The sequence below is a fragment of the Lagenorhynchus albirostris genome, chromosome 17 (genome assembly GCF_949774975.1).
Source record: "Lagenorhynchus albirostris chromosome 17, mLagAlb1.1, whole genome shotgun sequence".
NCBI classification, from domain to species: Eukaryota; Metazoa; Chordata; class Mammalia; order Artiodactyla; family Delphinidae; genus Lagenorhynchus; species Lagenorhynchus albirostris.
Genome location: NC_083111.1, coordinates 40,948,134 through 40,961,872, shown reverse-complemented (window position 1 = coordinate 40,961,872; position 13,739 = coordinate 40,948,134). Strand labels below are relative to the sequence as shown.

Sequence of the window (13,739 nt, the reverse complement as noted above, 5' to 3'; positions counted from 1 at the left end):
GGAGGAAAATTATATGAACAAAGAAGTGAGGTTTAAAAAAATTAACAATTTAAAAATTCCCCCCAAGAATGATAAAAAGGCAATTCTAATTACCTGAAGGCACTTAGCAAGCATTAAGGCTATTACAAAACTTAATAAAGGAGATACCAATAAAGCCGAATTCTCAAACTGCAGTAAATATCCCAGAAAGAGAGAAAATATATAGATTTTATAAACTTCATGAACCTGTTGGGACAAAAATAAAATGAATGAGAATTAAATGAATTTTATTGTACATATTTTCATTACGTAAGATTTGACTACAATTATAAAGTAAATGCTCTACTATAATTTTGGACAGTATTATATTTACAACCATTCAATTCGTAGTTTTAATGCCATGGGATGTAACTAATTTATCACTTCCTTTTTAGAAAGAACTCTCCGCAAAGTAAAAAGCTTTGAAACCATGGATGTCTAAATCAGACTGGAAGAACCTTCTTTAATCCCAGGCTCTGACTTAATTTCACTTGGTTTGTCTTGTCCATCTATGCAACATCAAGCTGCATAAATCAAAAATCATAACCATTAGCAGCAGTTCCCAAAACCTATCCGGTGAAAATATACTCCCATGAAATGTAGCACCAGAGAAAAGGATTTCGCACTTGGTCCATTTAACAGTGACAATAAGAAAGTTAAATTCAATTTCCTAATAGAAGATCTCCCAGGAAAGTTATGTCTTACTATATTTCTTTTCTAAAATTCTATAGTATAATAATTTAATCTGCCGTAAAATAAATTCCTTTTAGAAAGGGGAGAACTAAGACAAAATATAGACACTAGTTGGGGGGAGGGGGAGGAATCAAAAGGCAGAGTGTTAAAAGTTAAAAAAAGAAAAAAAAACCAAAAGAAAAAAAATCCCAAAAAGGCCAGAGCCATTTTTTAAAAAGATACCTCACTGTCGGGAGGCTGAAGCAATGACAAGAGAGGGCATTATGGGATCTTCTGGGTGCTGGTAATGTTCTATTTTTTCATCTTGGCTGCTGGTTCTCTTAGCTCCAAACCTATCCCTCTATCCCGGCCTCATAATGCTGGGGCCGGCTTCTTCAGTCTACATTTCTGCTTTTTCATTTGGCTCCCTATTAATCTCTGCCAATCCATGTTAGCGAGAGATAATAAGAGTTGGAGGAGAGAGCAGGGGCGTGTTCCTTACTGCAGCCTGCAGCTCCTGGGAGGATCACCTCAGCAATGCTTCTTCACTCCAACAGAGTTAATTCCTTCCTGTTAAGGCAGCTGGATGCAGCTGCAGTTTCTCTAACACTTGAAGAACGAGCTGTATCACATCTTCTTACCCCAGAGATGGCAGAATCAGCTGGCCAGAGTACCATTCTCAGAAGTCTGGGTCCCATTTCCACAGAGCCCTTCTCCCCAGTTCAGAGATACCAGCAAAGCTGAGCAGTGGCCCTTCCTCAGAAGTCTGTTTCAGCTCCACGGGGTTCCCTCCTCTAAGCTTCTACGTTTTAATAATTCCAAATTCTTCCTTTCAGCCCTCAGCTCTAGGGGAGGTAGCTGCTTCCTGAAGTTGCTACCTCTATAATACTTTCAGGTACTTATTACCTTTTCATTTAACAAGTTAACAACTTTATACTTGGTTAATGATTGTTTATATTAAATTCTCTCTATTGAAATAACCTAAATGTTGGTACTCATCAGAATTCTGGACCATCTGAAGAAAAGGAAGAGAAGAGCGAGAAGATTCCCAAATTTCTGGCTTAGACAACATATTAAATACTTAATACATGTTTATAAATAAAAAAAAAAGATGAGAGGGCAAAAGAGAAAAAGATAAAGGAACAAAATGTTTATGGGAACCTTTACTGCTGACAAGTATAAATTGATATAACCATTCTGGGGAAAGGCTTGGTATCTTTAGTTAGATTGAATATGTACACATCCTTTGACTTGTAATTCCACTATGAATTTGACTTGTAATTCCACTATATATTCTAGAAAAATCTTGCACTTCTGTGCCAGGTGACATGTATAAAAATGTTACAGCAGCATTGGTCATATGAACAATAAACTGGAAAAAACCTGAAATGTTCATCAGCAATAGAATACATCAGTAAATAAAAATGAATGAAATATAGCTCTGTACATCACCAGGGATGAATCTCAGAAGCAAATCAGGCAAAAGTAAACAATACATTATTTGACAACATAGTTTTAGGAATACACAGATAGGTGGTAAAAAAACATAAAGAAAAAGAAGGAAAGGATTAACAAAATTCAGGACAGTTAGCCTCTGATGGGGAGGGAGCAGGATGTGACTAAGAAAAAGGGGCTTCTAGTGTTCATATGCTCCATATCTTGGCCTGGGTGTTCAAATACTCATATTTTTTCTATACATTGTATATACAGCATGCATATACTCTTTTGTACATTCCTATATTTCACCTTTTTCTTTTTTTAAAGAAACAGAAAGGGAAGATGGAGAAGTAGCTAGAAATAGAGAGGAAGCACAGGGGTGACTCTGGTTAAGCAGACCATGTTTAAGGGAATTTCAAAGTGCTTCTAAAAGGACTAGGGGAGAATAAGTTTAGCAACCTTTTGAGTAGAAGTATAAATCAGAGCCTATTAAAACATTTCAAATTAAGCTTAAAAGCTAAGTGGTTTTATACAATCCTATAAAGACATTTATTCTCTAGATTTAAAATCATAATTTTGAAATGCCATAATACCTTTTCACTTTGCTCCAGTGAAAAACTATCTAGCAAGAAGAGAGATATTGCTTGAAGAAACAAGAGGTAGTGGCTGTACTCCCACATCATCATAAATGTGTAAGTTGAAGCACTCATCAACAAGTAGCAAAACCTCTAGGGAAAACAAAGAAAGAAACTAAATATCAACAGCTTCATTACTATAAAAATCTATGAGGTTGTTACCTCAAATATTGCAGCTCTGTTACTGCTTCCACTTTAAGGCTACACAATTTTTGAAATTTTGTTTTTAAATCACATAATTATTAAATCCTTACATAAACAATAAGATCTTAAATCAAGCACTCTAAAGAGAAATCAACCACTTGCCCTTCAATGTTCAACATTATACTGAGAACTTCAGGAAGACAAAGAAAAAAAGAAAATTTAGTACAATTTTCTTTCACCCCAAAAGAGATAAAGGAATAAAAAATATTTTTAAATGGTGGCTTTTACTAGACTTGACTGCTCGGCTTTAGTTACAGTGGAAGTAACTCCTTTCACTCTATAATATTTTCACTTCCCTGGTGCTTCATATTTTCCTAAGAGCTTCCATGTGATTAGTCTATTTATGTCTCAGCCCATTCCACACCCCATGGAAAAAAGTCCATTTCTTTTTTCATTTCCATTCAGCACAGTGTGGCCTTACCTTTTCCCAAAGTTTATACTGTCAACCATATAAAACTCTCAGCTGTTTTCATCTGCTAAAGTACTAAACACAAGGATTTCACTGCCCTTGCCTGAAATATGCCTGGCTAAAGTCTATTCTGTCCCTCCAAATGTCATCTCCCAAGTGATCCCTTAGTGAGAAACCAAGTCTTAGCATATTTCTAGCAACAGTCTCAACTTCTTCTAGGGACCTACCTTTTTATTCCTAATTCCTCCATCAGCCATAGTGTCAAAACAATTGGTTCTGATAAGAACAATGAAAGGACAATAAGAGTCAAGTCAAGAAACCTAAGATAAGAACTGTGTTCTCTAAAACTAAATCTTTCAGACTCAGCTGACTATACTCAATGATAAATTCCAGAGTCAGAGATACCTCAGACCATCAGCAGATGTAAGAATTTTTCAGCATCCTGAATAAGATTAAGACCAGATAACAAAATGAAAGAGATGGAAAAATTCCACCAGTTGATCACATATCAAGGGCAAGGCCCAGAAGGGCTCAGCACTAATAGAATAACATAAGCTTCTGCTCTATCTATCACCAGAGCTGTAAGAGAAAGTGTTCTGGAAATCTTCTCATGTGGAACAACAGAACTGTAATAACCAGGCCTAAAACCATTATCCTCAGAAAAACCAGCTCCAGAAATCAATGAAGGGTCAGATCTAGATTCAGCTTAAGTAACCTACTGGCCACTTAGAGATTACTTTGGGGATGCTAGCGAAAAGCTACAGTATAATGAAACAAATTGCCAATTCCAAAGGTTTATTCTCAAACTACTCTAAGAACATGCGGTGAAAATATGATAGAGGGAATTCCCTGGTGGTCCAGTGGTTAGGACTCGGCGCTTTCACTGGCAGGGCCCAGGCTGGACCCCTGGTCAGGGAACTAAGATCCCGCATGCCGTGCGGTGCCGCCAAATTAAAAATAATAATAGTAATAGGAACACATGTCAAACACAATCTGGAGAATGACCTAAGTTTCTCCTTTCTCTGGACATTTTCAAAATTCTATGCACTCTTGTCTACCCCTTACCTTTCTCACTTCATTTTCAACTATGCCTTTATTGTCAGCTTTTTTATATATATTACTTAAGTAACAGTAAATGGGTTTCAGTAATCAACCACAGATATCTCTGGATGGCTCCAGGTAACTGCACAAAAGATCTGAGCTTGGATATCCTGATGCAACTGGGACCATGAGATCTAGTCTGAAGAGTGGAAAGCAAAGTACAAAATATATGATTAAAATATCCATGTTCCTATACTACTACTCAGTAACAAAAAGGAGCAAATTACTGGTACATGCAACATCACTTGGATAGGTGTTTATGGCATTAGGCTTTATGAAAAAAGTCAATCTTGAAGGATAACATACTACAGAATTCCATTTACATAACCCTTCAAAGTGATAAAATTACAGTGACAGAGAACAAATCTATGGTTGCCAGAGGTTAGGGCTGAGGGAAAGATATGACTATTAAGGGGTAACATAAGTGACGTATAGTGTGTGTGTATATATACATACACATCTTGATTATGGTAATGATTACTTGAAACTACACATGATAAAAATTCATACAATTATACACCCTTCCCCCCAGAAAAGGAATGCATGTAAAAAAGTTATAATAAAAAATACATATATATATTTAGTTTTAATTAGTTCACATGAAGTTACAAAAACAGTACAAAGAATTCCCATGGGACTTCCCTGGTGGTGTGGTAGTTAAGAATCCACCTGCCAATGCAGGAGACACAAATTCAATCCCTGGTCTGGGAAGATCCCACATGCCACGGAGCAACTAAGCCCATGTGCCACAACTACTGAGCCTGAGCTCTAGAGCCTGCGAGCCACAACTACTGAGCCAGCGTGCCACAACTACTGAAGCCCGCACGCCTTGAGCCCGTGCTCCATAACAAGAGAAGCCACCGCAATGAGAAGCCGGCACACCGCAATCAAGAGTAGCCCCCTCTCGCCTCAACTAGAGAAAGCCTGTGCACAGCAACAAAGACCCAACACAGCCATAAAAGAAAAAGAATTCCCATGGACTGCCTCACCCAGCTTCCCTCAATGACAATATCTTACACGACCATTATACACTGTCAAAACCAGGAAATTGGGCTTCCCTGGTGGCGCAGTGGTTGAGAGTCCGCCTGCCGATGCAGGGGACACGGGTTCGGCCCCGGTCTGGGAAGATCCCATATGCCGCGGAGCGGCTGGGCCCGTGAGCCATGGCCGCTAAGCCTGCGTGTCCGGAGCCTGTGCCCCGCAACAGGAGAGGTCACAACAGTGAGAGGCCCGAGTACCGCAAAAAAAAAAAAAAAAAAAAACCAGTAAATTGTCACTGATACAATACTATTAACTCAGGTACAAACCTTCTTTAGATTTCAACACACACACACACACACACACACAAAGGCATGTGTGTATAGGGTAAGTTCAAGGGGAAGCAAACATAATTGAAGGATTGGACAGTTTTGCTTTTTATATAGATATATTTTTTGGTTCCTAAGTTTTATTCAAGAACTCATACAAAATATACCAGATAACTGAGTTTTATTCCTCGTCTTCCTCCTCTTCTTCATCTTGATTAATCTGGAAGTAACGCAATTCATAACTTTCTTTGTTGTTAGCAACTACGCATAACCAGTCACAGATTATTCTTCTTCAAATATTTTTTGGTGAGATATTTCGAATACCTTTTGGAAAAAGGCACCTCAGAAGTTACAGTAATCTTGCTTTTGCTTCTTTCAATTGTTACACCTCCACCAAGATTCCTAGCTTTTCCATTCACTTTCTCCCCTGAAGAAACTGCTCAAAGTTGGCAGCATCCGTGACTTCATCTTCTACAGAATGGGTATAGTCAAGAGTAAACTTTAGGACCTACTTCTTTTCTTTGCCCACCCTGTGCCATGAGATTTTTAACGGGCACCATCATAGGCAGAAAGAGCAGTTTTGCTTTTTAAAAAATTGAGTTTTAAGCTGAAGGGTTAAGAATACAGTAAACTTGCTTTTTTTTACTACCATGTTTTTATAGAATCCTTAATATTGTTACTCCTTTAATATTTTCATAGATATTTTGCTCTTGCTGTGTACTCTTGAATACCAGATGAGTGGTTAGTTATAAATAATCAAATAACTGTTAAGGACAATTTTCCTCCTTTACCTTAATATGAAGAGAGGAAAAAAGAGAAAGAGGAAGGGGAGGGAAGAAGGGAGAATATTATGGAATACTTTCAAAACAGAGAAAAATAATTGTGGTTAAATAAAAAAGGAGAAACGAAATGTAAACTGAAATAGGAGTATAAGCTATTCTTGGATCCCTTCAAAAAGCACCAAGTCCTTGGTAAACAACAGTAAACTGAATGGAAATATACTTTTCACTGTATATCTATCCATTTGCAATGACTGAATTTTTTTTTTTACCATCTGTACAATGTAGATGTATTACTTTAAAAAAAATTTATTTATTTTTATATATATTTTTTGGCTACATTGGGTCTTCGTTGTTGCACACAGGCTTTTTCTCTAGTTGCAGCGAGTGGGGGCTACTCTTTGTTGTGTTGCACAGGCTTCTCATTGTGGATGCTTCTCTTGTTGCGGAGCACGGGCTCTAGGTGTGCAGGCTCCAGTAGTTGCGGTGTGTGGGCTCAGTAGTTGTGGTGCATGGGCTTAGTTGCTCCACGGCATGTGGGATCTTCCCAGACCAGGGATCAAACCCGTGTCTCCTGCATTGGCAGGCGGATTCTTAACCACTGCACCACCAGGGAATCCCCTGTATTACTTTTTTAATTTAAAAAAGTTAGAATTTAAAAAAATACTAGAAAGAATACATAACATGGCAATAAAAATAAGTTATTCAGAAAAATATAAAATATAGTATAGAAGGGAAAAAATAAGTTTACATTTCATTCTACCTTTTCCAAACTCAAAATAAATAAGAATAATAGTTTTATTAAAAAGATATTTAAAAAAAAGAAAAAAAAGATATTTGAAAGAGAATTCCCTGGCGGTCCAGTGGTTAGAACTCCATGCTTCCACTGCAGGGGGCACGGGTTCAATCCCTGGTCGGGGAACTGAGATCCCACGTGCTGGGCGGTATGGCCAAAAGTAAAATAAAATAAAAGAGCCTGTGCTCCGCAACGGGAGAGGCTGCTACGGGAGAGGCCACAACAGTGAGAGGTCCGCGAACCACAAAAAAACAAAACAAAACAAAACAAAAAACTTGAAGAACTATTCTTTCCTAAGAGACAGCTACACAATCTAACAGGAAAACACTCAAATACTCCCTATTATAGAAAATATTCTTTCTCAGAAAGCTGTTTATACAAAACCAACAAAAGGAAAATTACAAATCTGAAATGTGTTCTTATTATTTTAGATAAGAAAGGAAATACTAGTGTTATAAAAAATGAAATAAAGTTTGCTATGCTCAGGACATCTGACATCACTGAAAGGAGGAAAGAACATTTTTCAGAGATTTCAAAAAGGAACCATAAGTAAATACAATTTCCTGGCCAACCAGGTCCCTACAGTCCCTTTTTCTAGCCAGGAATTCTTAACCTAAGACAGGCAGACAGACTGTCAAAGGATTGCTACATTTAAGTCAATTTCAGTGTAATTGGTTGCCTTTTATAATCACATTTATTTTATTTTATGCATTTAAAATCGTTATTCTGATAGAGTCTCTAAGCTTCACTTGACTGCTGAAAGGGCTTATGGCAACAACAACAAGAGCACAACACTAAGAATCTAAACTATCCAGGATAGTCTCCTGAAGCTCACTAGCTTACCTACACCTCAGTCACAGAAAACATACGGGCAAACAAAATATGCAGTGCTACATTGTTGTCCCTTGTAGTCACTCTTTATATCTTCATTAATATTCTTCAACTTGTGATGATTAAAGGCCATCAATGTTCCAGAAGTGAGAGAAATGGTAAAATAACGAGACAGATTAATTTTCAAAATAAGATATTCTTCATATATTTGTCAAGTAACTGCACTAAAACAATATAACATCTCCTTTCTCATAAATATAATTTACTGTCAATCAGATTACAGAATAACAGTTATAACAAGACTACCTAACTATATCCTTTATGGTGTAGTTCAGGTTTCACTGAGTATAATTTAACTCTTAATATGAATAGCTTTAAAATAATGTACCACATTTGCAATACATCAGAATTGTGACAAATAAATTTGTATCTTACCTCTCCATAAGAATTTAAGTTGCTTTTTAAATAGCCTGTAAGTGCAGCGACTTGGCATGCAAAATATGGTAGTGCCCAGTTTTCTCTTAAAGGAATGGAGTATTCAATTCTTGTCGTATCTACCCTAAAATAAACCACAGATGAACAGCAAAATAGCAAGATATTATATTTGTGTTAACACTATACTTTTCAAGGCACTTTCACACACTGTTGTTCTCCATATCCTGTGAGGTAGGTATGGACAAAGCCACCATTACCTATACAGCATCTTTGAACAAATTAATAGTGTTTCACCCTTACCTTACCTCCCACCCAGGAAGACTTAGTGCTGCTGTGTCTGCTTGATGAATAGATGGGCCTCTGTGAGAAGTTGAAAAAGGCATCCCTGCTCTGGGCAGATACAGCCTCATGCTACAACACACAGCTTGCTGCAGAGTACACTGGAGTTCAGCCCCCCACCCTCCCTTCCCTTAACAAGATGGCTATCCCTCTCTAGAGCACAATGTGCACTACATAACTAGCAGGCCTGGCAGATCCACAGTTCTTATACTAATCCTTATATAACAGGAATATGAAGTTCAGGGAGGTGATGACGTAATGAAGTCATATAGCTAGTAGGTGACACAACTAGGATTACAATGCATATCTTCTGATATCTAGTTTAATACTTTTTTCAATCAGCAGGTTACCCAGAATTAACATTACAGTAGTCCTTTATGTGACAGATCCAGAGAGCTTTGAAAATCTCCAGAATCAAACACAATGTCTTTGCAGGCTCCTCCTAAGTTTCTCCTCTATCAGTTTTCATTGAGAGCCTGTTGTCTCCCATGCATATCCTCACACCACAATGGACTCCCTTCCCAACAATAATTAAATCTGGATCTCATAAACCCAATGGCTATTTCCCACACAAAAAACAAAGGTGCTATTGCTTAAAAAACTTCATGAAAATTGCTGCATAATTCTCCTAATGGAGACAAAATTCTTGTGTGTAATTTAGTTCAGTCAAATTGTGGTACAGGGAATTCCCTGGTGGTCCCGTGGTTTGGGACTCCATGCTTTCATTGCCAAGGGTGCGGGTTCAATCCCTGGCTGGGGAACTAGAGTCCCACAAGCCACGCGGCATGGCCAAAAAAATTAATTAAATAAATTAAAAAAATTTTTTTTGAATGTGGTATAGCCATACAATAGGATACTACTCAGCAATAAAAAGAAATGAACTATTGATACACCCAACATATATGAATCTCAAAATAATTATGCTGAGTGGAGGAAAAAAATAACCGAAAAAGTATATGCTATATGACTCCATTTATATAAAATTCTAGAAAATGAAAACTAATTTATAGTGACAGAAAGCAGATCACTGGTTTCCTGATCTTTCCTGATTTTCTACAGCAGTAGAGGTGGGGTAAGAAGAGGAAAAAGGGAGAGGTTACCAAGGAGCACAATGAAACTTTTGGATATGATACTGTGTATTATACTGATTTTGTTGATGGTTTCACAAGTGTGTCTAAATGTCTAAAATTATCAACTTCTACATTTTAAATATGTACAAGTTTATTCTATGCCAATTACATCTCAATAAAACTTCTAAAACGTATTAGAAAATAACCTGTGTTCTATGAATGTATATGTAATTGAATATATATACATAAATTAAAAACATGAAGATAAAATGAAATAAAAGCTGGAAAAAACTTAGTACAGTGTCCAGAACCTAGTAAACAGTATTCGATCTTATCTCTTTTGCAACTCTGTAATGAACTAGTTTTACTTAACAATATATTATGAGCATCTTTCCATAGTATATATGTCAATATACTTCAAGAATATTGAATGGTCATGGCACATAACTGTACAGGTTTATCATAATCTAACCAGTTCCTATTGTTATACACTTACATTGTTTCTGGCTTTATCTATTAAAAACGTTTTTTAAAAACAGGAACCAGGGCTTCCCTGGTGGCGCAGTGGTTGAGAGTCCACCTGCCGATGCAGGGGACACGGGTTTGTGCCCCGGTCCGGGAAGATCCCACATGCCGCGGAGGGGCTAGGCCCGTGAGCCATGGCCGCTGAGCCTGCGCCTCTGGAGCCTGTGCTCCGCAATGGGAGAGGCCACAACAGTGAGAGGCCCGGGTACCGCAAAAACAACAACAACAACAACAAAAACCCAGGAACCAATGTTTTTTGTATAGTGATCATTGGTTTCACTGTTAACTTTTAATTCTTTAATTCAACTGGAATTTATTTTACTGTGTGCAATAAGTATTTCTTTTCCAGATTTGATTGCTGCAATACCATTTAGTGAACATCATGTATTCTAAAGGCCACCTACTTTCATGCAATATTATTTATGAAAAATTGTTGTGAAAGTTAGCTTTCTAAAAGACAAAACAAGATATTCACATAAGTCAGGAAGTACGAAGGAGAAGATGTCTATTCTCAAGTCAGGACTCTGCCAACCACTCTATCAGCCTAGAATTGGGAAGGTGAACCTGGCAATCCTCATTCCAAAGACTCACTCACTACCCCTACCCAACACACAGCTTAGTGCAGTGAAACCTATAAAACTCTGCACCAGAAGCACTGTCTGGAGAAGGGATGAAGGAAACCTCTAGTCATTGCAGCAAAAACTGAGTAGGGTCTCTGCCAGTTATTCTCTACACGTGAACAAGCATCCTCACGGCCACAGTCCTGAACACTTGTGCTACTCTTGCTCTTCCCCACACCATCCATGCCTGGTGGTAGTGAGAACCTGAAGGCTACTAGTGGGATGTGACAAAATCCAATGAGACTCACTTTTTCCTCCCCCGCAGCAGAGTCTAGCAGACAGCAGCACAAACCAGCAATTCAAATAACAACTACTTTTACCAATTTCATCTATGGATGCATTCCCAGAGATCAGCTAACTCTGAGTTTTTGTGTTTTCATTTTAAACACATCATAGTATAAACATAACCTGAATCACTTGGATGACCACTTTGTAACTCACTACTGCCAAAAAGATTTCAGGACTCACTTCCATGTTTGTGTTAACAATCCAGTTGGTAACACAGTATTACTTCAATTAGCTTGGGCTAATCAGAAAAAAAATACTAAATGATGTATTGCTAAGTAAAAACAGAATGATGTACTGATCACTGTGCTAAAAGAAAAAAAAAGAGATTTCATAATGGACTGAACAGAGCAACATGATGAGAAATGAGTCATCTCACGGTACCTAACTGTGTAGGTTTGTCATACACAGAGAGTAAAAATTTGGTGTTAGCAAAATGTAATTTTTCACATTAAAGTTTTTAGTTAATATTTTACTGGTTTGTTACTTCATTAGTAAATTGGTTTCAATACATAAGGAGCTTAAAAACATAGTTTAATGCTTTATATTTAAGTAGCATTATCATTCAAATTATTTAAATCAACACAGAATCCATGATTATTAAGTTTTAAATATATATAACTGAAGTTTGAGAAACATTGATTTAGATTAGATGTGAAAAACAGCTTGGCATGTCAATCCAATGTATAATGTGTGAAAGTTGAAAAACACCTATGCAATATCAGTATAACTTCTAATGGCTATATGTTCCCTTGCATTGACATATTACAATTTACCTAACCATTCCCTTAAATTTAGGTTGTTTTCTAATTTTTCATATTATTACAAATAATACTATAATAAATAAATTGAAGCAGTGAACTCTTTCCTTCTTTTTTGAATTACTTCCTTGGAATACAATGAAATTCCTGGGAAAAACTGGCATCTAAAATTGAAAAACTTTATACTTCCACAAGCATCCAGAGTATACCAATATCATTATTACAGACCCAGCACCATGTGTTACCATTATTTTTTGTTAACTCTGGGACATGTGCATTCCTTGCATCTTACCCTTTTATGAATCACCGATGTGCAGTTACCCTTTTTAGGCCAAAGATTAAACTTAGTATAGACTTTTAATCAGATATATTTTCTTTGCTCTTCAAATATAAACATGTGTCCACTGAAAGTGATTCTCAAGGATATATTTGTAGATGAGAAGATCAGTGGGGACCAAGAGCAATTTCTATATTGTTTATACATGAAGATTGGACTCAGGTTAGCCCATTTTGGTGATAGTCTGATCAAAGGGAGTCATCTGCCTCTGATTTCCCCCCACTACTATATGCACAGTGCTATTTCCTGAAATTTTCTTGAATTTTCTAATATACCTACATCCTTTAGTTTGAACAAACAGGAGCTATTTTATAATCCTGCTTTCTACTTCTAATATTAAGGAACGAGTATCACAAAACGTCATTAAGAACACAACTAATAATCATAATATAATGGAATGACTAATATCTTTTTGCACTTTTCTAGGCAATCATATATAAACCAAAGCTGATAAATAAAAAAGACAGCATACTCTTTCATGGCATTCAAATATATTTTGCAGTATAAAATATATACCAATATGGGACTTCCTTAAGGTCCAGTGGTTAAGACTCAGTGCTTCCACTGCAGGGGGCACGGGTTCAATCCCTGGTGGGCAACTAAGATCCCACATGCCGCACACACACGGCCAAAAAAAAAAAAAAAAAAGGAAAATATATACCAATAAACAATGCAAAACAAACACATAAAGAAAAAGCTACTTGCTTAGATGTTTCAATTGTTAAAAGATACACTTTAACAGAATATATCAGATTAATATTTCTACCTAACTCCTGCTCCAGCTACCCAGGATATATTGTAGCATTAAACAAGGCAAGTTAATAAGGCAACTGAATTATAATTAAATAAGGCAATTTCCTTACAATTCTCACTAAGATTTTTAAAATAATTTATTTGACAGGGAGTCTTATTATTCTTTAATTGCTGTTATTTTTACATGATAAAGTTGCCTAGTCTTTCTCTTTGAACTTCTGATGGAGAAAGATCAAGGGATTAAATGAAATGAATATTAAAGTTCATTGTAGGTGACAGCCAGCCTCCAAGATGGTTCATAACGGTCTCTGCCTCCTGGTATTAACACCCTGTGTAGCCACTTCCCATGTTGTGCCACGATTAGTCTGCATGACCAACAGAATATGGCAGAGTGATGTCCTATATCATTTCAGATATTAGGTTAT

General features: G+C 36.9%; 1 protein-coding gene and 1 pseudogene across 1 annotated transcript in view; both read right to left on the bottom strand.

The window, feature by feature from the left end:
• The window catches only part of DPY19L4 (dpy-19 like 4), a 60,665-nt gene that overhangs the window by 23,926 nt on the left and 23,000 nt on the right, over positions 1-13,739 (bottom strand). The window contains exons 7-9 of the mRNA XM_060127995.1: positions 8,625-8,748; positions 2,721-2,855; positions 94-225 (exon numbers count right to left, since the gene is read on the bottom strand). Of these exons, the coding sequence (XP_059983978.1) occupies positions 94-225; positions 2,721-2,855; positions 8,625-8,748 (391 nt within the window). The remainder of the gene's footprint in view (positions 1-93; positions 226-2,720; positions 2,856-8,624; positions 8,749-13,739) is intronic.
• LOC132508160 (large ribosomal subunit protein eL22-like) lies at positions 5,965-6,343 on the bottom strand (annotated as a pseudogene).